This window comes from Narcine bancroftii, chromosome 7, assembly GCF_036971445.1.
Source record: "Narcine bancroftii isolate sNarBan1 chromosome 7, sNarBan1.hap1, whole genome shotgun sequence".
Lineage (NCBI taxonomy): Eukaryota > Metazoa > Chordata > Chondrichthyes > Torpediniformes > Narcinidae > Narcine > Narcine bancroftii.
Window position 1 is genome coordinate 6,961,788 of NC_091475.1, and position 27,288 is coordinate 6,989,075.

The 27,288-nt window shown below is 36.1% G+C and overlaps 1 protein-coding gene across 3 annotated transcripts in view; it reads left to right on the forward strand.

Moving 5' to 3' along the window:
• Positions 1-26,966, forward strand: part of tbc1d23 (TBC1 domain family, member 23) — a 71,052-nt gene extending 44,086 nt beyond the window's left edge. For 2 of the 3 annotated variants that reach the window (XM_069888706.1, XM_069888707.1), the window contains 10 exons: positions 601-723; positions 2,095-2,187; positions 7,280-7,450; positions 8,805-8,847; positions 12,689-12,798; positions 14,398-14,540; positions 19,558-19,646; positions 21,403-21,538; positions 22,099-22,293; positions 26,007-26,966. In XM_069888706.1, coding sequence (XP_069744807.1) covers positions 601-723; positions 2,095-2,187; positions 7,280-7,450; positions 8,805-8,847; positions 12,689-12,798; positions 14,398-14,540; positions 19,558-19,646; positions 21,403-21,538; positions 22,099-22,293; positions 26,007-26,088 — 1,185 coding nt within the window. In that variant the 3' untranslated portion in view covers positions 26,089-26,966. Of the gene's footprint in view, positions 1-600; positions 724-2,094; positions 2,188-7,279; positions 7,451-8,804; positions 8,848-12,688; positions 12,799-14,397; positions 14,541-14,936; positions 14,982-19,557; positions 19,647-21,402; positions 21,539-22,098; positions 22,294-26,006 lie in introns of all 3 variants that reach the window. The other variant, XM_069888709.1, reaches the window with a different exon arrangement.
• The last annotated feature ends 322 nt before the right edge of the window (positions 26,967-27,288 follow it).

Consider the following 27,288-nt stretch of genomic DNA (forward strand, 5'->3'; position numbering starts at 1 on the left):
AAACCTAGTCAGGTTTTGCAGGATAAATGTTGGCCAGATCCTGATAAAAATCCATCTTTCGTATTTAAAATTTAATTATCGAATATTTTGTATCTCCTTCAAAAGGCATATCTCTGTTTATAGTTTCAGCTGTTAGATAATGCACCACTCCTCGAGTCTCAAATTAAACTAAGAGCTTCAGTTAAGTGCAAGTATTTCTGGAGTACGGCTCGAACCCATAACTCCAAGGTAGGAGGATTACCAACAAGCCAAGAGAGACTCTTGAGAGTTGTAAATGCACATTGTTCAGATACAGAACTCTTCTAAATCTGATTTGAAACTACTTCTGACCCCAAATTTGAAAAGTTGAAAATGTCTGCATCACCTTGTTAAATAATAAAATTAATCACAAAAGAATAATAAAAAATGGGTCATTTTTTTAAAAAAAAATCCAAAGTGCGATTTGTCAATCACAGCACTTCAATTGCTTTCAATTCTCCACTCTTTTTTGTGAATCAGATGTTTGATATGGCTTCCAGTTCAATTCCAGACATTCCAGTACCACTCCTGCCATAAGCTATTGACACTGATTGTTTATGACTAATAACATTTTGTTTGCAGGATCACCAAAACCTATTTGGAAGTAATCTGCTGGGCCTGAAGGATGATGAACTGGATCTCAGCCAGGCTTTATGCTTGCCTGTTTCGGTATCTGAAATATTACAGGCAAATCATTTGCAAGGGGTAAGATTCCACAAGTAAACAGGCCAATCTATTGAAGCAAAATAATTGATTATTTACTGTTCAGTTGATTGATTGTTTGTGAAGTATCAACATTCCTTTTATAGAATTGTAATATCTTAGCAGGGATTACAAGTTACAAATCCAAAGATTGTAATATCTTAGTCACCTGCTGATCCTATAGATGAGAGAAACTGGAAGAAAAAGATCAGGTGTTGAAAACAATTCACAGATCAGGCAACATCAGCAGAACAAGAAACAGTGGGTAGAGATTCAGGTCGAAGAACTTCAAGAAACAGTGGGTAGAGATTCAGGTCGAAGAACTTGAAGAAACAGTGGATAGAGATTCAGGTCGAAGAACTTGAAGAAACAGTGGGTAGAGATTCAGGTCGAAGAACTTGAAGAAACAGTGGGTAGAGATTCAGGTCGAAGAACTTGAAGAAACAGTGGGTAGAGATTCAGGTCGAAGAACTTGAAGAAACAGTGGGTAGAGATTCAGGTCGAAGAACTTGAAGAAACAGTGGGTAGAGATTCAGATCGAAGAACTTGAAGAAACAGTGGGTAGAGATTCAGGTCGAAGAACTTGAAGAAACAGTGGGTAGAGATTCAGGTCGAAGAACTTGAAGAAACAGTGGGTAGAGATTCAGGTCGAAGAACTTGAAGAAACAGTATTCATTGGTCGAAGAACTTCAGCTAAAACTAACAAATGCTAGACGTCCAACAGATTCTTAGCAAATACAGAGACAGTGAAAGTAGACATGGGAGGAAAAAACAAAAGGGAAGATCAGATAATGTGAAGGCCCTGGTATAAATATAACACAAAGTAAAGGAGTGGTTATGAAATAATTAAAGAAGCAAAAGATAGGGTAAGAAGTTCTACTAATGGGAATACCAGAGTCATAACGAAATTGCTGCCCAAGAAAAAAGCAGTGACTGTTCATGGCAAATGTCACATGTTGCCACATTTTTCATAATTCTTTATTAAATGAAATGTTGTTTAAATAACTTTGTATCTCTAAATGTTATATTTATCTTCGTAGAGAAAAGCACCTTCACAACTAAAAAAATTTAATCTCTGACACAAAATGAATTCAGTTTTGCATATAACAGGAAAGCGAAAAGTTTGTCTTGTTTGTTTAGAAATGTAACCTCAGAATGGATATTGACTGTAGTTGCAGGTTGGTGCTGTAGTTTGATAAGATCGTAGAAAGATATAAATATTCTAAAAATGTAACGAAGCAATGAAACAGTTCAACAGCATTAGTGGAGAGAGAAGCAAAGTTCCATCAGAAAAATACCATGATTCATTGTTAGGATTCTCCACTATAATTTGCTGTAGGTTTATTTCTTCTTTACCCTTTCATCCCTTTAAAGGATGGTGTTCGGTTCTTTGTCGTGGATTGTAGACCTGCAGAACAATATAATGCTGGGCATCTGTCTACAGCGTTTCACTTGGATTCAGACCTGGTAAATGAAAGCTAAACGTAAAGTACTTGATAAGTGTATATTTAACATTATTGCATTAAGACTATTTGATATTAGATGAAATGATTGCATTTTATTTTTCGCTCCCTTGCAGAGGCTCTCTGAACAATGTGAGATACTGACCCGTTTTGCATTTTCAAATTCCATTAGATTTCTGCTGTGCCCTGATACATGAAAGTTTGAAAGGAGCTTTCAAAGGATAGTTACAAGTTAAAAATTACATCCTTGTATTGATCATTTGGGTTATTGGGTTCTTTTGATCTGCTTTGGAGAAAAAGAGGCTTTGGTGATTGATTTAAGGAGATGGTCCTGGTGCCAAACCAAACTTCATATCTGGCAAATGTTCCAATTTTTGAAATGTTGAGAGGATTGTTAATATAAATTGATCATAAAGGCAGTAAGTAGAGGAAGATTTGCAAGTTTTTGAATAATAAGAACAAAGTCAAAACACCAATGTACCATTTTACAATAATTCTGCAACTAAGAAGATATGAACATGAAAATAAGAGCAGAAGTGGACAATCTGTGGCTGATCTGGCTGTCAACTCCGTTAAATTTACCTGCCTTTTCTGCATAACCCTTGATAACTATGCAAAAATTTAACTGTCTTAAATGTATTTAATGATGTGGTCCCTACTGCTTTCTTGAACAGAGAATTCCACAGATGCACTACTCTCTGGAAAAAGCAGTTTGTATGTCTGTCCCGACCAGAGAACGCTGTTTTTTCGGGTTGTACTTGTACAATCAAATGACAATAAACTTGACTTGAATCTTGATGCTAAGTCCTCTGGTTCTAGTCTCACCTACCAGTGGAAATTACATTCCTGTCTCCATCTTATGTATAATTTTATGTTTCTATAAGATTCTCTTTCATTCTTCTGAATGACTCAATCTCTCCTCATAGGCTAACGCCCTCATCTTTGGAATCAACCTTGTGAACTTCTTCTGCACCACCTCCAATATCACTATATCTTTTCTCAAGTAAGGAAACCAGAACTGTATGCAATACTCCAGGTGCATCCATATCCTGTGCTTGTAAGACCATTAAAAAAAAGGAGCAGAATTAGGAAATTAATATCATTGCTGATGTATTTTTCATTTTAACCCATTCTCCTGCCTTCCCCACCATGTCCTTTGACACTCTTGCTAATCAAGAACCTATCAACCTCTTGTTTAAATATACCCATATATGCTGTCTATGGCAATGAATTCCACAGATTCACAACACTCCAGCTGAAGAAACCACTCCTCATCTCTGTTCTAAAGGGACGTCCTTTTATTCTGAGGCTGTGTCCTCAGGTCTGTTAGGTCTGCTTTGTTCATGAATGAGTGAGACAAACACCAGACTGAATCGAAATCAGGGTTCTTTGTTCTTTATTACCGGATTGTAACACTTGCGACTAACGATGTTAGCCGGAGAATGCATTCTGCCGTTATCAGCAAAATGGTGATTTTTTATACCCTTGGATATGTGCTTAGAACATCATCATATCATTACTTGTCCAATGACTAAAACTGTTGCTATCCTTTCCCTGCTAGCTTCCTGCCTCTCAATCCATCAATGTCTCTCTTATCTTGTAAGTACAAGGATGCATTCACATCTTGTTACTGCCCCGTACATTCCCATCTCATGATGTTTTACCTAACAGGAGTACAAGGACACCTCCCCTTCTTGTTACTGCCCTGTACAGGGTAACTCCCTACACATTCCCATCTCATGATGTTTTACCTTACAGGTCCTAGACTTCCTTGACTGAAAGCATCTTCTCCATATCCACTCTCCAGCCCTTTCAATATTTGGTAGGTTTTGATGAGATCTCCTCTCATCCTTCTAAACTTCAGCAAGTAGTCTCAGAGCCATCAAATGCTCCACATATGTCTAGAGAGGGATGACCATTATCCCCCTCATTGTTCACCTTAGCAATAGAACCATTGGCAGAACTGATAAGAATATAAAATAAAATGGATAAAAATAAAGGAGGAGTATAAAATCGGCTTACTTACAGATGGCATCATAGTATACCTAACAGAACAAGAGATATCAATAAAAGAATTACATAAGAAATTGAAGGAATATAGAGAAATATCGGGGTACAAGATCAACGCAAATAAAAGTGAAGTGATGCCAATGAGTAACGCAGACTATACAGAATTTAAAAAAGAATCACCATTTAAATGGCAAGCACAAGTAATCCGATACCTAGGTATCAGGTTAGATAATAACTTAAGCCACTTATACAAACTAAATTATCAGCCACTGATAAAGAAATTGCAGGAAGACTTAGAACATTGGAAGGAATTACTGCTAAAGTTGATAGGGAGGGTAAACTGCATTAAAATGAACGTGTTCCCAAGGATACAATACTTATTTCAAACGTTATCAATTCCCTTAAAAGAAAAATTCTTTATTGAACTAAAGAGAATAATAAGGAAATTCTTGTGGAAAGGGAGGAAAACGAGGATAGCATTAGATAAATTAACAGAGAGGTATAACCAAGGTGGTTTGCAGTTACCAAACTTTAGAAATTATTATAGAGCTGCACAATTAAGGAATTTATCAGAATTTTACCAGACAAGGGAAAAACCAGACTGGACTATGATAGAACTAGATAAAAAATGAGAGAAGGTACCGAAACATATACTTTATAAGTGGAATGAAAAGTTGGTGCAATATAAAAGCTCACCAGTACTCCATCATTTACTTAATACATGGAAGAAGATCCACTTAGAAAGGAAAAAAAACAATTACCAAATATCAAAATTATTATTGACACAAAATCCGCTAATCCCTTTTACAATAGGTAACTTTTCCTTTAGAGAATGGGAGAGAAAAGGAATCAGAAGAATATAAAATTGTTTTTTGGGAAATAATTTATTAACATTTGAACAGTTGAAGTACAAATATGGAATAACTCATGGTACAATGTTTGCATATCATCAGTTGAAAGCTTATTTAAAGGATAAATTGGGAAACAGATTGAGATTATCTGAAGGAAGCAGCTTTGAATATGTGATTACAGACACAATGATAATTAAAAGATTTATAACCAACATGTACATTAAGTTGCAAGATAAGGAAAATGATGAAATAAACTATAAACCTAAACAGAAGTGGGAAAAGGATTTAAACATAAAGATAAAAAATGAAACATGGGAAAAGTTATGTTCTGGAACTATGAAGAATACAATAAACACAAGGTTACGCATGATACAGTATAATTGGTTACACAGGGTATACATCACTCCTCAAAAATTAAAAAAATGGGACCCAACAGTATCAGATAGATGTTTTCGCTGTAAGAAGGAAACGGGAACAACAGTACATGCAATTTAGGCATGTGCGAAAGTGAATACGTTTTGGGAAGAACTAAATCAGATATTAAATAAAATTACAAAAGATAACATAGCAAAAAATCCAGAGATCTTTCTTTTAAGTAACATAAGTAGTAAAGAATTAGGCCTCAAATTGGATAAAGTGCAAAAAAGATTCATTCTGATAGCCTTAGCAGTAGCAAAAAAATGTATAATGTCAACTTGGAAAATGGAAGAGAGCCTGAGTATACAGCAATGGTACATGGAAATGAATAAACGTATTCCATTTGGAAAAAATAACATATAATTTAAAAAAATAAAGTCACATTGTTTGAACATATTTGGGAACCATACATGGAACATAACAGCGAGAGCTTGCCTCGGACCTCCACCCCCCTAAAATGATAAGAAGACAAAACGACTTGATTCAGTGTGTAAAAGTAGATGACGCATTTTTCTGGTTTATTTTCCTTTGTGTGAAGACATTGTTTTACGGTTTTATTGTATTGTATATGTTGAATATTTATTGGTTTTGGAGGGGGGTGGGAAGTGGGGAGGGAGGGTAGGGGGAGAAAAAAGGGAGAAAATGCCACTGTGTATATTTAATGAAAAACATTTGTATATATTTTGATTGATATGGTTCACAGTATGAAAAATATTTAAAAAATGCTCCACATATGTTAACCCTCTCATCCCTACTATCTCTCTATGCCAATGCCAGGTGACTTATCCACCTTCAGCCCCTTCAACTTTCCAAGCACCACCTCCTTGTTCATAGCAAATATCCACACTTTTACCTACTGACTCTCTTAAATTATTGTCTTCCATGGTGAAAATGGATGCAAAATACTCATTTATTTCATGTGCCATTTCTTTGTTCCCCATTATCACTTCTTCAGTGTCATTTTCCACTGGTCTCTTCTCCAATCTTTCGCTCTTTATATATCTGAAAAAACTTTTGATGTCCTCTTTTATGTTTTGGGTTAACTTAATATAATTCAATGTTTCAGCTATGAAAGCCAACATTCCATTTGCCTTCTTGACAAACTGACCTTTTGCAATTCATGCACAAGCACTCCCAAGTATTTGCACATAGGAAGCTGCAGTCTTTCAATGTTTAAATATCGACCTTCTATTTTTTCTTCCAAAGTGGATGACCACGCATTTACCAACATTGTACTCATCTGCCAACCCTTGTCCACTCACTTTTAACCTATCTATATCTTGCTGAAGACTCTCCACATCCCCATGCTCAATCCTCTTTTCCATTCAATTTAGTGTCAATTCACTCTCCTGGTACCAGCCCCTGTGGTACTCTACTCACCAATACAACTAGGGAAACACCCATTTATTCCAATTCTCTGTCTTCCATTTGTTAGCTCTGCCTTTTATTGGAGATATTTGAGTGAACATAAGTATTGTCAATGGGGAGCCATTTTCTCGAACATTATACAAAAAGTTATTTTCTTCAGCTTCTTAACAACTTTAGAAATTATTATAGAGCTGCATAATTAAGGAATTTATCAGAATTTTACCGGACAAGGGAAAAACCAGACTGGACTAAGATAGAACTAGATACAAAATAGGAGAATGATATGATAAAAAATGATATGAAGTTAAGATAACCATTTAATGATATGTTTTGGTTGAACATATCTGACCAATTTTCATTTTTATATACAATGTAATCTAAAATGTTTATACATATATATATATATGTATCTTACACAGTGTCTTGTAACGTTCTTTCAAATTTCCACAGATGCTGCAAAATCCTGCAGAATTTGCACTTTCAGTTAAATCTCTTTTGGAAGCACAGAAACAATCCATAGAATCGGGATCAGTAGCAAGTGGTGAACATCTCTGCTTCATGGGAAGTGGCAGAGAGGAGGAAGACATGTACATGAACATGGTGCTAGCTCACTTTCTTCAGGTGCAATATAACTTCGACATATTTTAAGCTCTAGTTCTCGCAATAAAATAGGAGTTAATACAAGAAATTTAAAATTCGTCGTCTACCGAATGCTTGGTATTGGAAGCAAAACAACCTGTCTGCACCAGTTTGTATAATATGTTGAGTTTTAAAAAGTCTTGTTAAAAGGATGTCCTTGATTAAAGACAATAAAATTCTTCATGATTCATTTTCTGTAAGATATGCACAGGTAACTGATATTTTTGGAAGCTATGTATATAACAACTGGAAATACTTTCAAGATACAGATATTTCTGTTTGCATTTGTCTATGTCATGCCAACAACCCTTACTTGACCCAATCTATGGTGATATTCAACGAGGAATTTTGGCATTTTAGGGTTAATGAAAACTTTTTTTTTAAAAAGTTTGTGATGAGAAATTAAATTTACTTTCCAATTCTGAGATCAAGCAACTAAACTCTGTGAATATGATATTAACATGGGTGGCAAGGTTAGCCTGATGCTATTACAGGGCCAGCAAACAGGGTTCAAATCCAGTGCTGTCTGTAAGGAATTGTACGTTCTCCCTGTGTCTGCATTGGTTTTTCTCGGGTGCTCCAGTTACCTCCTACCTTCCAAAACATATGGGGTAGTAGATTAATTTGGGTGTAATTGGGAAGCACGAGTTTAAATGGCCAGAATAAGTTTCTACTGTGCTGTAAATAAAAGTCTAGTCACACAGCTGTAGGAAGGATGCTAGAAAGGGTGCAGAAAATATTCCGGGACTGGCAGACTTGAGTTATGAGGAGAGGTCAGGATAGGCTGAGAATTTTCTCTTTGTGGAGGGGGGACTTCTTGAGAATATAATTATGAGGGGTGTAGATAAAATAAATAGTTATACTCTATTTCCCTGGGTAGGACAATCTAAATAAAACTAGAGGGCATAAATTTAAGGTGAGGGAGGAAACTTTAAAAGAGACCTTTTTTCATTCAGAGGACAGTCAGTATGTGGAATGAGGTTCCAGAGAAAGTGATGGTGGGCACAATTTTAACATTTAATATACATTTCTACAGGAACATGAGAAGGAAGGGTTAGAAACATATGGAGTAAATATAGGTGAATGGGACAACTTGGTCAGCATGGTCAAGTTGGACTGAAAGGCCTGTTTCCAGGTTGTAAAACTGACTTTCTGATCTTTTCCCTTTGACAATCAGAACAATTACAGCTATTGATCAATTTGTTGTATTTTAAACTTGCTAGACTTGATCATTAATTTTCCATTCCACTTGACCTGTAATAAATCTTTGAATAGATCAGATTATGTGTTTTGTTATTGTGTTCAATATTAAAATATAATTTTTGTTATATTCTAGAAAAACAAAGAATATGTTAGTATTGCAAGAGGTGGTTTCATGGGTAAGTGGTATACTTGTCTATTTGCTTGCTTTACGCAAACATTTCTATTTTCAGTTGAATTGCTCATTCTGGTTTCATGTAAGCTTTATTTTTTTTTATCAACCTGTGAGGTTCGTTCTGCTGTTACTGATGTGATGTGTGCCGTTAAAAAAAAATGTATGCAAAGTACTTAGAGTTAACTGACTGCAGTAAAGAGATTGTGGGATTGGTAATAATGATTTGATTTATTTCTGACAGTTTGATCATCTATGATTATAGATTTTTTTTAAATTTGGTCAGTTTTATGCCATTGCTTTGCAACCATTTCATTTAATCTTTTTTAAAGATGTACAGTTTTGACCTGCTTTCAGCTTTTGTTACCACATTTATGCTGTTTTACAGGTTTTAGTATATTGGCATGGTGGTCCAGTGCTCAACTTCATTTCTTGTCAGTTTGCATGCTGTTTTCTGATGGCAGAGCCTTCCTTCACTGTTTTACATAAAGGATTTTGCAGCATGAGAAAGAGCGAGCATTCAACAATTTTACAAAAAGTTGACTGTTTCACTATACACGTTGTGGTTTGAGCTGGCCAATATATTCATCAACTGTTTAAATTACTGATGAAAATTAAGCTTATTTCATATGTTGTGAAAGCAATAACGAATTAATGAAGATATCTGCCGAATTTTGTCAGTTTTCTTTCCGCCAATGTTATTCATATTTTTTATCTATGAATTTGAATTTTTTTCCGTGCTTAAAAAAAGGCGATAAATAAACATCAAATTTGAGTTTTTCATTATGATGGCAGAGGGGAAGTTCTTTTGTCCACATTTCTGCAGTTAAAGTGCATTAGTGAAAATGTTGTATTGCTGAGTCAATATAAGATCACAAGATAAAGGAACAGAGGAAGGCCATTTGACCCATCAAGTTTGCTCCGCAAATCTACCCTGAGCTAAACTGTTCTCACTTCTAGTTGCTCAATAGATACTAATTACTCCACCAGTCAATTTTTAAAAATTTATTGCATCTAGGTTTTTTTGATTCATTGAAATTATTGTCTCCAGAATTCCACATTAGTCAACAAAGTGGGTACATTCCAACAACTTTAGTGGAGAATGGAAAACCAACTGCTACAGCTTGGTTCTAATTGAAACTATTTACTGTAAATAAGAGGTGTATTTTGGATACTTGGGTGAATAATATGCTGCAGACGGAAGATAACGAGACAATTACTAGATAAAATTTATTGTTGGATTATGTTTTGAAGCTATTACTTTGAGGCAACCCAGAAACAGTGTTCATTTATAATCAGTGATGTTTTTGTGTGCAAATATGATGCAACTAAATTGCCATTTTTCACTGGTCAAGGTAAAATGATAAAATCTTTAATATGGGTGGATGTAATAAGTTTGCTGAATTGATTTCCCTGTCATTTTTTTTAATTCTTCCCAAAAACTACAATTTTTTTTTGCCTGAGCCAAGGACATAAAAAAATTCATATTTTCAAACTTGTAATGATAAATGTAAATATTTATATTATTCTGCCTTTCTAATTTTACAATCAGATAGTATTGTAAGATTCCTTATCCTACATTCTGGGTTTAATAAATGCATAACTCTCTTCTCACTAGCTGTAACTTCCCTTTACTTTAGAAATTAAAAATTATGCAAAACTTTGTGGGAAGGCTCTGGTACATTTGGTGTCCTTGGTTGCTACTGGAAGCTGCACCTTTCATAATTTCTCCCTAAATTTAGACCTAATCATCTATTTACTGTGGAGTTCAAGTCTGCCCTAGAACAACCTTTATATTTTCAGATGCAAGTATGGACAAATAATCTGCAGTGTGAATAATGTGCACTAATGTTTTATTGATTGATGTACTGACTAAGGAAGACATTAACAAATTATGCAATGTTTTTTTGAGATGCCAAGAGTTCAGTCACAGGTACAGTTGAAGGTTAAAGCTCTAAGCTACAGATGTCACATCATTATCCAAAAGTTTGTTTTACATTACGTGATCTATTTTGTAGAAATCATGTTATTTGTTGTGTTGTTTTTTTAATTTGGTCAGTCTTAAACATTTTGGAAGAGGTAATTTTACATTGACTCAAGAGAAAGGATATAAGAGACAACTATCCACAATATTCAGTTGGTGTTTAAAATTTGGTGCCTGCCCCATTGACCACCGCCAGTGGGCTGATCTCGCCTCCAACCGTGCATCTTGGCGCTTCACAGTTCGGCGGGCAGCAACCTCCTTTGAAGAAGACCGCAGAGCCCACCTCACTGACAAAAGACAAAGGAGGAAAAACCCAACACCCAACCCCAACCCACCAATTTTCCCCTGCAACCTTGTCTGCCTGTCCCACATCGGACTTGTCAGCCACAAACGAGCCTGCAGCTGACGTGGACATTTACCCCCTCCATAAATCTTCGTCCGCAAAGCCAAGCCAAAGAAGATAAACCATAGCCATTCTTTCCCCTAATAACACAGGCATGCAGAGCCCATAGGCATTATTGTGTCATTGCACTGGTTTACATCAGTTCATTCAGTGGTGCTTGAATTGAACCTTGTTCATTCTTGGATTCAGATTGTAAAGAGCGTTATCGTTTATTAGTGGAGTATACGGTTTGAATAGGTAACTATCACACTCTTAACCCAGAAATCAAAGTCTATATAGTCATAAATGGAAATGGGTCCTTTACTCAATGACATTGATAGCAAAACTTGAGTGGACATCTACACTAATTCCATATTTCTTCTTAACCCCCTGCATTTGTCCTGCCACACTGGGGCCAACTAGTTCATCTTTAGGATGTATGAGGAACTGGAGTGCCCAGGGGAAATCTGCACAACCACAGGGAAAATGTGCAACCTTCACACAACATCCCAGATCAGGACACAGGACTGACAAACCTCTTCACTGCTGTAGTCCTCACACACCGTCTAAATGTTCAAAGCAAGTTTTTTTATACATTAAGAGGTGAGCTAAAGGATCTCCACCAGTGCAGAGTTATCACTGTTGACTAATCCAATAGGAGGAGATGAGTAATCAGTTGCTTTTGACCATCCTGAGTGCCGAGAAATTAATGAGTCTTAGGCCTAATTTTTTTTAAAATTTGGACGAACAGCACGGTAACTGGGCCTTCTGTCCACAAGGCCGTGCCGCCCAGTTAGACCCTACAACCCACGGTACGTTTTGAAGTATCCCTCTGTTCAGTTCTGGCCTGGTCACCATGCTGATGGTACTCAGACCAGACCACTTTTCTTCAATTATTAGTTTCTGAAGACCTTTTTCTATCTCTTACCTTCAACTTTGTTGCACAATAGATTGAGCTCATTGGGTTGAGTGGGATACCTTTAGATTAGAATATAGGCTCCCTTTATAATAAAAAGCTGAATTATTTCAGTTGAAGTGGTTTGGTTTATTACATTGGGAAACTTTTGGACTGCTTCATTAATTAGATGTATTTACTTTGTTAGCATTTAAGGCACTTCAATAAGAAATTCTCTTTATTAAAAGTATGATTCACTCATTAATTATTTAAATAATTATCCATTGTATATTTTGGATTCACTAGAAAGCAGCATTGAAAGATTTTATAATTAACTGCATTAATATCGTTGTCATTTGTAATATTAAATCATTTTCTCACTTGCAATGAAGAAACAATACCAGTCATCAAATTTACATTTATTATCAATTAACCGCAATTGATGAGTACTCTATACTTGGTCTGAAAAAACTGAAAGGTTGTTCTAGTGAACACCATTTCCTTTATCAAGATTTCTGAAGATTATTTTTGGAAGGAATGTTAGGAGGTTTCCTTGACTATTGTGTATGAGATGCACTGTCTTGCAGCTTTGCAGCAGCGCCTTGTAGACATAAATGTAGATGGGCCAGAAAATGGCTACGGTCACTGGATTGTTAGTACATCTGGATCACGTGGAAGTATCTCTTCCTCTGGTGATGTAAGTACTTTGTCCTTATTTCACTTTTATTTAAACTAAGATTATTGCTTAATGATGCAGTACTTCAAGTTTCAGTCAAAATAAACCATGAATCCAGGATAGATTTAAAAAGTAAAAAAACTTCTTGCATTACAGTTGGATCATGGATGACGACAATGTGCAATAAATGCCTATCCAATTCTTTCACTCCAGAGTTAAAGGGCTGCCTTATGAATCTTCTGAATTGTTCTTTTGTTTGGTAAAGAACTAATACCGTGGTAATCTTTCATCAAATCTATGAATCATGTCAGAGCTACCACTCTTTGTTAAATTAGGATGCAGATTCAAAACAGCCTCTTATAATTTTGTGACCTCTAATACGTGATTCACTTTCAAAGAAAGAATGGAAAATAAACATCTTGTGGCCGATGTAGATTAGGCTTCAATTGATGCCCAGAAACAAATTGATTGAGACTTCAGTGGAATTGCTCATACAGGAAATCTCCGATATCTGGCACCTACGGGATTGCGGATGCAGAATATGCAAATTTTTCAGTTTGACTGGCACACCCTCTTTCAATGCTTAATACACCTGCATTAAGAATACACAGTTTAAAAGACAAAAGGCAGTGCCAAATGTAATTTGAAAAAAAAATCTGTATTGTAGTTCTTAATTATGTAAAGTTCACTTCACTTACAAAATGTAAATTTAAATTCCAACCACAGTTGCTTGCTCTGTAACAATGCTGCACTAACCATGCTACCATCATAATTAAAGCAGTCCCCCATGTTTACAGATAAAACCTTACTAATATACTTGAGACTAATAAAGATAAAGACTCTACTTGGCAGGGATAGGGATACACATTGGGAGAGTCGCCCCAGAGGCGAGTGGCATCAGCTGGCTCCTCATCCTGGGCACTGCCATTTTATTCAAAGATAACTCTATTGAAATTTTATTCAAACAGCTGCTGAGAGTGGGGCACTCCACTGGCTGAAGGTTTGCTCCCATCTTCACCAAGGGGTGGATGTTGGTTTGGAGAACATTTACAATGCTGGTTGCTTGAATTGCAGATACCGGGGATTTTACTGTATTTTTGGCCACGTACATGATGCTGTATGGCAACTTACAACTAAAAATTGTCAAATCTATTAAAATTATAGCTGGGGTGGTAGCTTTTCCAAATCGAATTTTATTTCCCATTGAATTTATCCAAAATCCCAAATGTCGTTCTGAATAAAATATTAATTTAAATTCCAACCACAGTTGGAAATTAATTTAAATTTATTTAATTTTAGTTACAGAATTTCTGCTTGATATAAAGTATCATTTTCTCGAATAAATATGAGTAATTTAATGCTTTGAATTATGAATGGTTTTTGAACATCTTTGTTGTATTATCTGAGTACCTAATCGATCATAAATTATAGAATGAATGACCAACAGCTATATAAAATTGTAACTATGTTTTAAAAGTTTAAAACTTCTAATTCCTATCTCATAGTTCAATCCAAATTTTTAATATGGCATTGACTTGCTAACAAATTGTAAAGCAAGCTCAATATAATGTGTCATATTTTGCATATTCTTTCATTGTATTTTATTGAATGCTTTTGCAGGGCGAGTCCCCGAATGGCTCAGGTGATGGTAGAGGAGTGAAGTCATTAGTCAACAAAATGACGTTTGCCCTGAAATCCAAATCAGTAAATGTAAAGGAGAAGGTGATCAGTTTCATTGAGAATACATCTGCACCTGTAGAGAGGTAATGTTGGAGTACACAGTTTTCCATATAAAGCATTATTGTATGGCCTGAAAATAGCTTACAGGCTGAGTTAAATAGCTGTTTCCTCTTCGGAATAATTTAAAAAGGGAAGTACTTTTTTATGACTTCCTTGATTAAAATTGCCAGTGGGGTAGAATTTCAATTTAATAGAACTAACGTTACCAATTTAGGAATCTGTTACAGTACTGAAGCAATTGGATCCAATCTGAGGGAGTGCCCCAAATGACACAAAAAAAACTGAAGGTGTTTAGAATGAGGATTATTTCTTTTTAATCATCTTCTCTCGTAGTTAAGTTTTGATTTTAATTTGTTTTTGTAGCTTTTTTTCCTTTTAAAATTTTATAATGTTTATTCTTCTATTATTATTTAACATAGAAAGACTTTTCATCTTCCTTGGCCAGAAAAGATGAACCTAGATTGGTAAGATGGTGTTCAGAACAGCTTGCCAACTTCTGGCCTGGTACTTCAGCATGTTGTAAAAGCTCTTTCTATTTCAGCCACTGTTACTTTGCTGCGGTATCCTCAGCCTTGAGCAACAACTATTTAAATTTCTCCTGGGGGGGGGTGGGGGTTGTGGAAAAGCCAGAATTGCTATTGCTTTTCCACATGCAGAGAACCTAAAGCATTTTAAGCTGTATTTCACCTTATCTGGCTCTTGCAAAGTACTTTACTGCAACGTTCGTCCTTCTGTGGTTAAGTTCTGCTTGACTCTTGCCCATCCCCTGAAGTGAGCAACCAATTCACTCAGTTCAAGGGCATTAAAAATAGGCTTTAAGTGCAAATTTTGGACTAGCTGGTGGTGTACACAGCCCGTGAAGCTCATTATTTTTGAAAAAAAATTCAGATTGTCCATCTTCAAGCTTAAGGTATAATACAGGTATAATGGAGTGGATGCAAGTTTGACTAGCATAAAATTGTATGAATAAATAGGTCTTTTACTGGTCGGGATGATATGGTGACGTGAACAGACGTTCAGTGTCTCTGAAGGGACTCTCCTTTGCTTTGCTTTCTCTTACTGTAAGTGGTGTTGGGCGAAATAACGATGACTCTGTGTCTGCCTCATGGTAGACTGAAAGAAATTTAAATGATACATTTTCTTATTACATGACAATGAAAATAATCTTTAATACAGTGATTGAAGCTGCGGCTTCAGCTTTTTTACAATTTATGCAAATGGATGGAATTGTCCAAGGTTTAGTGTTGCTAAATTTGCTGATAGAAAGATGATCAGGAATGTAAATTGTGAGGAGGATCTCAGGAAGCAATGGAGTTGGCAAAGGCACGGTAAATGGAATATGATGTAAGAAATGGAGAGAAAAATTAAAAAAAAAAAATTTTTTATAGTGCGAGATTGCAGGACTCTGAGATGCAAAGTGATCCATGTTTATGTAGGTACAGCCAGTAATGAAGAAAGCTAACAGAATGTGTTGTTTTTTTATTGCTAGGTGAATTGATTACACAATTAACGAGGTTATGCTTCACTTTAATAGGGTTTTAGCTGGATTATTGAAGTTCTGTGTCTAGTATTGGATTACATATTCAAGCAAGATTGTTAATATTTTGGAAGTAATTCAAAGGTTTACTGGACTAAATCTACAGCATATTATAGGGAAAGGTTGAATGAGCTTTCCCTGTATCCTTTGTAGTTTTGGGGATTTAACTGAAATACTAAAGATACTGAGAGGACTTGACAGGGTGCAAGTGGAGAGGATATTTTGTCTTGTAGATTCGAGAACTAGGAGTCACTATTTAAAAATAAAATAAGGGCTGCCCATTTAAGACAGATGTAGTGCAATTTTGTTTCTTTAAGCATGGTTTTTCTGCAGCTCACCTTTTGGCAGGGGGAGGTGTTGAAAGGGTACCAGCATTAGACTGGAATGCAATGTCAAGATTACAGTCCGATCCGCCATGCTGTTATTTGAATGGCAGATCTGGCAGCATGTTCATATCGTGTTCTTTGTCCCCGTGGACGTTGACAGTTTCTAAATGATGGTTCCGTGAGCATTTTAAAACATTCTTGAACACAAATGCATCTTGTAGATGAAGTTGAATTTTGTTCTTAACACTTTATCTGAACTCATTTATTCAGTCTAGTTTTCATTCTGTACGTAACCTTCTCGGGTTATCCATGGTCTTCGTTCTAAGATTCCTCTCTATCAATCGGAATACTAATTTCCCATAGAAATAGAACTAAACTAACTCTTGTATTTGAGATTGCAATGAACTCTTATTGAAAGGTAAAAGTCTTATTTTTCTGTGAAGCGAAACATCAAAAGGTTTAATTTCTTTCAATGACGGCGGGTTTATACATTAAATTTCTTTATTTACAACAGGGTGGAAGCCAATTCTGGCCATTGAAACCATACCAATCAATTAATCTATCAACCCTGTATGTTTTTGGAGGGTGGGAGGAAGCCAGAGCACCTGGGGAAAATGCACATAGGAGAACACACAAACTCCTTACAGTCAGACCGGATTTGAACCTGGGTCACTGGCACTGTAATAGCATCATGCTAACCATTTATTGTATTCATCTTTGCTTTTGACTCAGTAACCATACCTGCTTACCTAATTTTGCTATTTGTTACTACACACTCTATTTATATACTATATAGAGTTTAATCCAAAAATTGCAACTTGTATATCCACCCACTTTGCAGATGAAGAGATTATTTATTTTTTCATTTTAAATTTAAACATACAGCTTGGTAACAGGCCCTTTTGGTCCACGAGTCCGTGCTTCCCAATTACACCCAATTGACCTCCAACTGCCGGTATGTTTTCAAAAGGTGGGAGGAAATCCGGGTGAACGCACAGATTCCTTACAGATGGAGCAGGATTCGAACCCCAGTCCCAGTTGCTGTAGCAATGTTGCGCTAACCGCTACACCAACCGTTCCACCCTTGGGGGTGGGAGGGGGGGTGATTTCATGAAAAAAAAATTGGACTCTTCATTAACCTTTCTCTTGTATTGTTTTATAATTGTATAAAATATTTATCAGAAGAATGGGATAGCCAACCTTATACAGAGCTCCTGTTTTATTCTTGATTACTCTCAGCAGCCACAGAGGCATTTGGATTAAAAATAGAAACTGGTATGCAGTTAATAAAAGAGGGGGAATGCAAAGTTTTAGTTCATCAATACACTGGATAACCTCATGGAGTGATGTGTGCAATCGTGTCAATCTGAAGTCAGCTACTGAATCAATTCCAATGAGGCTTGTGGCTCAGGCAGTCCTCCAATTGTTTTATGATACGACAAAGTGCATTGCCATCCCATCAAATCAGACACGTACACTATGGTTTATTTCCAGATCACAAAGGCAGAGGATTGATAGGTTGATTGACCACTGTAAATTTGTAGACAGAGTGGTAGAATCTGGTGGCAATTGAGGAAAATGTGGACAAAAAAATGTTATTAATGTATAACTCGTGTTAATGGGAGGTTGACTGTTTATACTGACAATAATTTAAATATATCCACAATAAAGAAAACCCGGGTTTTAACAGCAATAAACTTGGCGCCTGCCTTTTTATTCTACTCTCCAACAGTCCCCAGTGGTCTCCCCTTCTACTCCCAGGCACACCCCTCATGCCACCCCCTGCCTACCTAACAGTGGCTGGCTTAGGTGTGCACGTTACTTCCTGCATACGTCACTCCAAATGAATATTTTGCAGTACCAGGCCCAGGTAAGTACACGCCCGCGACAGGTAGGCATGGACTGACTCAGTAGGCTTGCTGGCATGCCTATGACCATCATCAACTGATCAGATACAAAGTGTACTATAACAAATGAATGTTTAAAATCAAGTAGTATTTATGGAGATTGTTTGCTCAAGAGGGAAGATATAACAGTAGATACTTAATGTCACAAAGAATTGTTTCTAAAGTTATTAAAGCACAATTTGCTTTAATCTTTGATGAAAAGAAATAAATTTTATGGAAATGTGCATGGTTTTTGCCCTACTCCAGCAACGATTCTCAAAATTTCTGTCTCCAGCTCCCAAAGCATAACTGCTTGCATGTTGACGAGGATTCTGTGTTGTACACAAAACTTTCATTGTAATTAAATTTTGGAAATGACTGCAAATGTTTAGGTATACACACGCACAGCTAAATATATAAACCCAAAAGCTATGGTCGGTAAGTTCTTGCTCTTCCATGGATTCACGGTTCTCCAACCTTCCCGAGGGTAATCTTCATAAATCAGTGAACTGATAAGAACAAAAAGCATTTATAAACTAATCTTGTAGTAACATTCAATTTTTTTTTGTATTTAGTCACAGATTAAGGCATACTAAACCAAACCATAATAATTTTTCTGGCCCTTAAAAGCTAATTTAGTACTCTGTGTTTTATTAAAAATAATTTGTATCTCATTTTAAAAGGTCTTACTTTATTGTCTACAATAATTTCATGTTCGTCTTGTTATTTCATCAACTGTAAAATGCTTGAGCCCTGAATGAAAAAAATTGTGCATTTTGCTTCCAATCTGTGAGAGCTCTTCATTGGTATCGTCTGTTCAGCCTGCTTGATGATCTTTAACTGCTGTCAGCAGGATCTCTTCCAATTCCAAACATCAACTAAAATTAGCCAAGATGAAATTCAAGCCACAATGGTGGCATGATCTTAATTGGCATGTTCCTTCCAGGCCAGAGGCTAGAGTTGGCATTTTGTCATTGATGTCAAAATGTTTACATTTTGGTAAAAGTACAAAGTTGTCCAAATCTCCTGCAGCCTGAACCAACATTTAACATTTCTTGACCAAATATACGAATTCTAAAATACTCTGTCCTCTGTACAGTTTATTTATGTTGCTGTCGTAACTTTTTGTTACACAAAGCCTTCAGAATAGCCTGTGTAATTAAAAAGTTTGCAGTTTTCATTATGTAGGAATTAATTTGTTTTGTTGTATGAACTTTCTTTGGCTAAAGTACAGCACACTGTTTGGCTTTTAGTCAATTCTAACTGCTGACTGCTGCGTTTCCCCTCGCAGGCATGTGAGCAGCAGTGACAGGGTAGGAAAGCCCTATCGTGGGGTAAAGCCAGTCTTCAGTATTGGAGATGAAGAAGAGTATGATACAGGTAGTTAAATCTAATGTGGATATCTCTAGTTAATCACAGGTGGCTCAACTGGATGAATGGATCTATCTGGAAACACGCATGAGATTGCAGATGTTGGCATTGAAGCTAAACACAATCTGCTGGAGGAACTGACCATCAGTGGGAGAATAAGAATGGTCACTGTTTCGGGAGTCTGGGAGACTTGAGGGGTTTTGACTTGAAGCCTTGACCATTCTTTTTTCTTCCTATTGATGGTGTTTGATCCGCTGAGCTCCTCCAGAAGATTGTATTTAACTAATAAATTATTTGCTCTCATTTTTTTTAAATTATTTCCCTATAATCAAAATTTTACCTATCTTCTAGTTGAAGAAATGTAATAGTTAGATGGAACTGTGAAATCTCATTGCTCTCAATGAATTTTGGTCCGTGCATCTCCAGTGGCTGGCAGGAGACAGCTTCCTGAGACAATTGTATTTCTAGTGACACAACTTGGAAATTTAGCTCAGGATGGTAGAGAGATAAATGTTTCCACCCTATCACAGGTAAATCCCTTAAAAGTTGGGTTTGGTTTAGTGGATGCTTCCTTAGATATTCTTTTTTTTTTAAACTTTATTTAAAATTTTATGACATGAATAAAATAAAAATTACATTTAAAGAAATAATAAAAAATAAGATAATAAAAATTAGAATACTACATCATTAACCTACACAAATTAACCCCCCCCCAATAATTATAACACATTAATCATCTAATTTAAAATTAGTCCAACCCTCCCCCCAAAATAAAGAGTGAAGAATTAATTAACAATATTGTTAATAAAATAGAAAAAACCCCACTTACAAAAAAAAGGATAAAACTTAACAACAAAAAAAATTACTAACAAAAAAAATCAAAATTAAAATAATACCCTTAAACATATATTTAAATCAAACATAATACATGTATTTAACAAATGAAATCCACTTTAAAACTAAGTTCAAATATTAAAATCATATATCAACCACATATCTGTTATACAAAAAATCATAATTAATAATACATAAATACAGAATTTCCATTAATACCAAGTTTCCTTTATAATTCATCGAGAGAACAAAAACATCCCTTAGAAAAACAATCAGATAAACTTTTTATTCCCTTCCCCTCCCCTTATATAAAAAAGAAAAAAATAAGAAAAAAGTTCAAACTCTTATAAAATTCTCCATATTCTTCATTTATAACATCTTCAAAATTCTCTATCGAAATTAACTTAATTTTATTAAACTCTTCTCCCTCAATGTATTTGTACTTAATTTTCTTCTTTTTCTTCTTATCACCTTTCCCCTCATCTTCCTCTTCATCTTAATTCAACATCCTCAATTTTTGACTTATTATCTTCTGTGACATCATCCTCTTAAAAAAGAAAGAAAAAAGAGAAGAAAAAAAAACCCCAAAAAAAGAGAAAAAAAAGCCTCCTAATTCCCTCTCAATTACAATCAGAAAACCTTCCTTAGATATTCTTAACAAAACATGCAAATTGAAATTCACTATTAATCCTGTGTAATCAAATTGCCAAATTGAAAATGTTGATTGGTTGATAAATACAAGATTTAGTTATTTGTTCCCAATATCCTGCATTCATGCTACACATTTCAGGTATTTCTAGAAGTAAACCCTTGAACCATCTGAAAATATTGTATTAAGCATCTGTAACAAATCATGAACCAATGAATAACTTTTGGTTCTTTAAATGAAATTCCTTCATTGTTAGAATGTTGTCTTCACTTATTTGAATAGATGAAATTGATAGTTCTTCCATGTCCGATGATGAGCGGAAGGAGATGGTGAATATTCAGACATGGTTGAACAAGCCTGAAGTTAAATACCACTATCCATGTCATGAGATGAAAGAGACAGGACATATGTTTCCAAGGTATGCAATGAACAACATATCTGATATTTGTAAATTGTTCATAGTATTAAGTAATATTCAACTAGATCAAGACAGCTGCATCTTAAAAGATTTTAACTATCCATCCTTGTCATCCTTTGACAATAAATCATGAAGAAAGTCTTTAAGTTCTTGATTTAATATTTATGGGTGCCATTTTCTTTTTTAAAAAGCTTTTTTGGGGTTGGGGGGAAATTGATTACATTGGTCAACTTCATTGAAACTTTCTTTCCTGTTCTGATCCAAATGTGAATGTTATTTGTGATGTTGAAGGTCCTGGTTTTAGGAGATATTGGAAGATATTATTACAAATTTGCAGTATGGTTCCTTATGGTGTCAGTACCATCCCAGTGAATGTTCAGATGGCTTACACATGGATTTAATAGTCTGAATGATCTGTAAAACTTTCTGTAACTATACTATCGTTTTATTTAGCATCTAATGCAGAATTGAATGCAGTATAGTTTTTCGCCCTTCCAACATATGTAATTGAATTAAAGCAGCATTATAATGAATAATATTGCACCTTTTTAATCTTTTAGTCATCTAATGGTAACAGCATCACACATGTACTGTTTGCGACAAATTCCATCTCGGAAAGGATTTGCTTACATCCAATCACGGCAGGCCTTGACATCTATGGTAAAAATTACATCCAAGAAAAAGCACCCAGAGCTGATTACATTTAAATTTGGAAACAGTAATGCAACACCAATAGAGATTACAGCTGTAGAAAGGTAAGATTATAAATACAATTTAAGTTTGTAAATAAAAAATTGATTGGATATTCGTTGGAAGTAAATCAAATATTATGTATCACTTTATGGATAAACCTTAACCAACTCAATTTGCTTGCCCTCTCAAGAATTTTATTACCTTGTGTATCATCCAGGTGTAATTGGAAAATAATAATTGGAACACTTACAAATGCCATAATTTCACTCCTATAATGTGCATACACATGTAACTCTCATAAAATGTGAATTGTGTAAAATTACTTTTGTTTAACACGCACATGCATATTCCGACTGACAAAATCAATCTGAATTTAAATGAGATGAGGCAAAATACATCAGTATTTGCCACAGTTAATCTCCTGCAATTAACACACAATCAATTTAGCCCAGAGGTGTCAATCGCCCATTATGTAGATGACATCCAGCAACAAACACATTTACAAGCTTTGGAGAGGAATCAATTAAATTGATCGAAGACAGACTTCAGAGTTAAGCAGGATTTTAATTCTAATTTTGCCTCAAATCTGAGGCACTAGATATGTTAATCTCCTCCCTCAGGGGCGGGGTCTGGGTGATTGACATTGATAAGATGCAGTGACCAGAATGTCCTGTTTATAGGGATACCATAGCATTCAGTACAAAAAGATATTCCCAAGATCAAAATTTCCCATGCCCGCTATTGCATTCCCACGTTGGCTATAACATTCCCTCAGCCACTTTATTCTTTCATTGTCACTATAACATTCCCATGCCCGCTAAAAATTGCCAGCCTGCCTTTCCCACGGCCACCGTAAATTGTGCACATTCTTTCAATGATGCTATTATAATCCCACAACTGCTAGAACTTCCCACGCTTGTTATAAATTGCCAGCACATCTTTCCCACACTGCTATAAATTGTACGAGTGTTTTCAATGCCGCTATGGGTGTCTAACTTTTTATCCAGAATCGTCAGGATTGGACACCTGCGCTTGTTCAGAATCAGAATCTTCCGGATTTTGGAATCATTTTGATTTCGGTCCCTTTAAGCAAAATCTTACACCGAGCCCCCGCCATCTGTCATGCCCCCAAAGCCAGCTGTCCGTCAGCCCCACCACCACCCAGGGCTGGTGTCAGACTATTTTGCACCTTCGGCCAGGCTGAGCACAGGGGGCGGGGTTTGATGTGCACCATACTCTCGTCCAACTTGTCAATCAGGTGGAGGTCGGAGGCGACGGTATGGACCAGGAGATTGGCCAAAAAGGCGATCAGCATTAGCTGATTGGAGCCAGTGGCCAAGCGGGGCACAAGGCCATACACAAGGTGCAGAGCTGCAGGAGAATGAATGGGCCGTTGGGGTGGTGGATCCGAGTGCCAGCAGCTTTCAGGCACTCCACCGGCTTGTTGGGGTAGCCCTCATCAGTCGCCCATCCCTATCTAACTCCCAATGTGGCAGCCGGGGTACAACGCTGCTAAGCCCAGAGTTTACAGAGCGCCGCACCAGAGTGTGGCAAAGACTCAATGTGAGAGCAATGGCCATCTTCATTACCCATAACCCCCCCCCCATGTAGCTGGAACCGCTCTACCAGTGCAATTCCAGGTGCGTGATGTTTTATGGGTCAGGAAGACGGACATTGCTCCCACCTTGAGCCATCCGCCACCTGCTTCTCTCCCACCAGGTGCTAGGAGCCAAGAGTCAACTTTCCACCAAAGGTAAGAGAGGGTGCTCGTGGGGGTGGGGGTGGGGACTGGAGGGGTGGCTTCCTCTGAAAACTGAGAATTTATTATGGATAATTAATGCTACTTATGTGTAATGTCATCTACTGAAAAAAGTTCCGGTTTTTGGAATTCTGGATAAAAGGTTAGGCACCTGTATTCCCACGCTTGCTATAAGTTGCCAGTTCAACTTTCCAATGCCCACTATAAATTGTGCGCGTTCTTTCAACATGTCAAAATATTCTTATAGCGCGTGCAGGGGGTGCCTCGTTTATGAAATTCGTGTATAATGTATGCATTATGTGCATAAAAATACAGTATATAAAGTCAGGGAATCACAGTAAGGTGCACAATATTTCAGCGTTGTAATATGGACCACTTTATTCTATCTTTTTATCTCAATAGAGTGTGAGCTTACAGTGAGCCAGGGAATTAGTAGCTTTGTAATAATCATTTATGTGAAGTGCAGGATTATAATCATTGGGTCAAATTTAATTTTGCTCATTCATCCTGAGGCTGACCATAATATGAATTAGTTCAATATTTTGTTGATTGTTGTAAAAGTGCATTTTTTAACTTTCCTTTGGACAATTTTTTTAGACTACAAGTCTGTAATATGTAAAGTATATCAATTGTACATCGACACACTTATCACTACAAAAGAAGTCAATACTCTAGAATAGCTGGGGCTTTGAATGACGCTAGAGCTGGAAATGGCACAAGATTTCAGAGGGTGGCAGCAAATAAGCTGTTGCTCTGGTTTCACAGGGACTTGGCAGAAGTGAGGTGGAAAGTGAAGCCTTGCTAAATTGGGTTGGGTTAATAGAATGTGGGATGCAGATGGTAGACAAAGACTGTCCCAATATAGAGTCCCTCTGTCTCCCCAAAGTCAATAGAGGGCAGCACTGCTTGTTAGTATTTTAACCAGACAATATTGTTATAAACAGCAACCAAGACCAGAACACTTAGCCTTTTACATTAATTTTTGAAAACCCCTGATATATATGCAGTTAGTAACAATGCTGTCCCACTAATCACCTAAGAAATATTTGTAACTAATTTGATTTTTCCAAAAAGACCTTACCTACTCTACCTCTTTCACCTAAAATGCATGAACCTCAGCATTGATAATATGCCTTATGAATGCATATATTACCTTTAATTTACTATGAATAGTTTTGAAAGTGTCATCTCTCCATTCTTTCATGTTTTCATAGACTGCATTAATTTGCATTGTTTCAACCAAATTGATAAGATTTTTTTATAAAATCCTTTTCTATCCCACAGCAAGTTCAAGAAGTTATTGTGGGAGGGGAAGAGGCACAAACTTTATCAAAACTTTAAAGATATCAAACATTCATGTTCTTGGACCTTAAATAATTTAAGTTGATATATTCTAACAAGAATTTGTCTTGCAAATTACATCCAATTAAAAGGTCACACTTCACTTTTTGGGGGTGTCATTGATTTGGCCAATGCAGTGAAAGATTGCATGCTAGTTTTAATATGCTTGTACTAGCACTTGGTATAGAACAGTGGTTTTCATACTGCCCCCCTAAATTCACGTTCCACCTTAAGCAATCCCTCTGCCATAAATACTCTGTGATTAAGAGATTGCTTAAGGTGGTATGTGAATAAGAAGAAAAAAATTGAAAACCACTGTTTTAATCGTCCCTAATTGATTTGTTATGTGCACAGTTTCATAACTCCAAAGGAAATGGGCTGATGACAATTTTTCCTCAAGCAAAATATTTCACTAACAATTGGGTCTAGAACAGTGATTCTCAACCTTCCCTTCCCACCCACATCCCACCTTAAACAATCCTTTACTGATCACAGAGCACCGATAGCAAAAAAGGGTTTGCTTAAGGTGGAATGTGAGTTGAGGGGGGCACTTTGAAAACCTCTGATGTAGACAGAAACAAAGTTGGTCATTAATATGATTTCAAACTATCTTTAATTGTCTATCAAATACAAACATTTTTCTTTTATTCCCCCCCCCCCCCTTTCCCCACATAGGTATTTAATACCAAATGCAGGAGATGCCACTAAAGCCATAAAACAGCAGATCATGAAAGTCCTTGATGTACTAGAAAGCTGATCAAGAGACAAGATATTGCCTTCCAGAATTAGAGACTGGAACAAGAGTTTAAGATTTCCCCTTGGATAACAGTGATCCCATTTCTGAAAGTGAAACATCTGGGACTTGGCTCTTCATTTAAACCTTGATGCAGCCCATGTACGGCAACTTGAACAATTTTGGGAACAGCTTCTAAAAACGAGACTTCAGTTGAAGTTGGTGTTCAGATTGTTTGAATATTCTTAATTTATAATTGTTGGTGGGTTTTTTTTACCCCAAACTATTTGATTTGAAATGGTCTTTAATACCTGAAGTTATTCCCTTGAATTTAATCACTGAATAAAAATAATAGATTTTGTCTTCAATGTTTTTGTTTGAGTATATTAAATTATAAAGGATCTTTTAATACAGCATAAAAGGACTAAAATTATCTCTACTAGGCTTTCGGCATGAATATGCACGTTCCAGACATATGCAGTTCATTCAAGTTTTCTTGCTTTGAAATTCCTGATGCATCCTTTACCTGTGCATACTGCATTAATGTAATTTTCAGGAAACAAGTGTGAGCAATTTGGTGGATATCACTTCTGATAAACAGCTGTAAATAAGCTGCAAAAAAAAAATCTTAACTCGTAATAGAATTTGGCATTTACATGTTGAAGGGATAATATCAGGAATTTCTTGTTTACAACTAATTGCCATTTCAGAGTGTTAAACACAGACTTACTGCAGTATTACAATAGACATGTTTATAATACATTCATTGAACGGAAGTTGATTAATATGGCTGTTTTTCCCCTTGTTTAGCATCGATGGCTCCAGCCTTTTTGCATGGCACAATTATAAAAATCCTTTTGTTATCCAGAGTCTGTATTTTTAATAAAAGCAACTTGATCATCTTTTGTTTTCTCCTTGCACTATAATCAATAATGTAAATAAAAATTTAGATATACAATATTGTAACAGGCCATTTTGGTCCACTAGTCCACGCCACCCAATTTATATCCAATTAACCTACACCCCCTCCGGAACTTTTTGAAAAAGCTAGAACTTGTTCAAGCTTGTTCTATTGCAACAACTGGATTTCAATCATGCATTTCTAAAAGAGGGGAAAGAAACTGAAACAGGTAATGTAGCAGAAAAGTTGATCAAGACTAGATATCGCTGCCTGTATCAGTTTTTCATGGGAACTGAATAGAGGAAAGTTTCCAAATAATTTTA